The sequence below is a fragment of the Octopus bimaculoides genome, chromosome 10, assembly GCF_001194135.2.
Source record: "Octopus bimaculoides isolate UCB-OBI-ISO-001 chromosome 10, ASM119413v2, whole genome shotgun sequence".
Lineage (NCBI taxonomy): Eukaryota > Metazoa > Mollusca > Cephalopoda > Octopoda > Octopodidae > Octopus > Octopus bimaculoides.
Genome location: NC_068990.1, coordinates 44,024,666 through 44,026,981, shown reverse-complemented (window position 1 = coordinate 44,026,981; position 2,316 = coordinate 44,024,666). Strand labels below are relative to the sequence as shown.

Below are 2,316 nucleotides of genomic sequence, written 5' to 3'. Positions count from 1 at the left end.
CATATATATACATGTATATATACATACATACATATATATAGATACACATATATACACATATGTATACATATATACATACATACTTACAGGTAGTTATGGATACACACACACATACAAACACATACGTACAGCCCGTCAGTCAACTGTGACAATACTCCTGTGCGTGTGTGTGCATGGGAGGGTGTCTGTTTGTGTATATATAGGTAGATAACAAGATACATACATACATACATACATACATACATACATACATACATACATACATATATATATATATATACATGCATACATACATATGTGTGTGTGCGTGTACGTGTGTCTGTCTGTATTCCTGTCTGTCTGTTTGCCTCTGTTCGTAAGATAACGAAACGAACTTACCTGGTTTTGACGGTAGCAGCAGCAGCAATGACACCAACAGTAATACACCGAGGGACACCATTAAAGGTGGTGATGTTGTGAGTATCAACCGCATCTTTGTGTCAGTGGGATAGAAAAACAGTGAGGGAGAGGGATTGAGAGAAAGTGAAAGTATGTTTGTGTGTTTGTATGGATGGATGGAATTGGAGGAAGGTACGGAAGTAAGTGACAGGCACGTACACACACATGCGCATAGATATATATGTATATATATACGTGTATGTATATAGATATATATATATATATATATATATATATATATATATATATATATATATATATACACACACACACACAGACACACACAAACACACAAGTACAGATAGAGAATAGCAAATAGATAGATAGATAGATAGATAGATAGATAGATAGATAGATAGATAGATAGTGCTGTGTGTGTGTGTGTGTGAATGTGTGTGGTTTTGAGGGAAGAAAGGATGCTTTGTCTCAGTATATGACTACATTGCTTCCAGTTCGAACGTCTCCGATAATCCAGTGTAATCCAATAGTTCCAGTCTTACGGCTTCCTTCCAGATTAGCAGCAGTCCAAGCAAAAATCAACGTTATTCTCTGTATATCTGCATATCACTCTCTCCCTCTTTCAACCTCCTTCTCTCTCTCTCTCTCTCTCTCTCTCTCTCTCTCTCTCTCCCTTACTCTCTATCTCCGTATCTACCTATCTATCTATTTATATATGTGTATACATATATATATATATATATATATATATGTCTGTACGTATAAATTTATGCATGTATGTATATACGTATTGTATGTCGTTACTCTCCACGTTAATCTCAGCAAATAGGATTAATCATGATGGTGACAACAAAAGTTCTCCCACCGCTCAATGAATACGTTTGCCGTCACTTGAAACACTCACCCGCTGATGATGACCGAGTTGGCGGTGATGGCGGTGAATTTGGTGGCTCTAATGGCTGTATAGCTGTGCTGGTGCTTGTTATTGTTGTGGTCGACGTCCTGATGTTGGAGATCGTCTTCACAAACGCATGCTTACACACGCTCGATCACATATATAAAAGATAACGCTCAGTGCCAGATATATGTGTGTACATACACAGTAGTTTCACTACTTTTACCTTACTCGCTGACAGAGTCGTCTGCTAGCGTTTATTTCTCGTACTCTCTCTTCTTTTCAGTCTTTCCTTTGTTCATTTGTTTCTCTTCTCACTCTATTTCTCTCTCTCTCTCTCTCTCTCTCTCTCTCTCTCTCTCTCTCTCTCTCTCTCTCTCTCTCTCTCGTCTCCCTCTCTCTCTCTTGTCTCCCTCTCTATCTTCCCTCTCCCTCTTCTATCTCTCTTCTTTCTTTCTTCTCCCTTTTCTCTCTCTTCTCTCGCTGTCGCTTTCTTCCTTTCTTTCTTTCTTTCTTTCTTTCTTTCTTTCTCTCTCTCTCTCTCTCCCTCTCTTTGTATGTATGTAGATAGATATATGCACACGCGCATGTTAGTGTATATATGCACGTGCACACATTCATCTACATACATACTTATATACATCATACGTACATTCATACATACATACATACGAACAGATGTGTACATATAGAGAGATCTGTGTGAGCACGCGTGTGTGTACACGCATGTATATATACGTATATGTGTAAGTGTGTGTGTGATTGTATATTTGCGCACACATACAAACATGCACACACACACACACACACACACACACACACACATAAATATAGTAAAATGCAAGCTACTGTATTCAATGTGGTAAGCCAAAACTAATTGTAATCGGTTTAAAATTAAAACTGTATTGAGCAGAAAAGTGTTAAATTATTGAAATATAATTACTCTTAAAGTCTGCAAGGGAGAGAAATTTTGAAATTTCAGTTGACTGAAATTTAACTAGTCAAATCTTTGGCAGCCATGGTGA

General features: G+C 37.6%; 1 protein-coding gene across 1 annotated transcript in view; it reads right to left on the bottom strand.

Annotated features, from left to right (window-relative positions):
* Positions 1 to 1,646, bottom strand: part of LOC106871673 (U-scoloptoxin(05)-Sm1a) — a 360,778-nt gene extending 359,132 nt beyond the window's left edge. Inside the window, exon 1 of the mRNA XM_052971146.1 lies at positions 379 to 1,646. Within this exon, the coding sequence (XP_052827106.1) occupies positions 379 to 472 (94 nt within the window). The 5' untranslated portion in view covers positions 473 to 1,646. The remainder of the gene's footprint in view (positions 1 to 378) is intronic.
* Between the last annotated feature and the right edge of the window lie 670 nt (positions 1,647 to 2,316).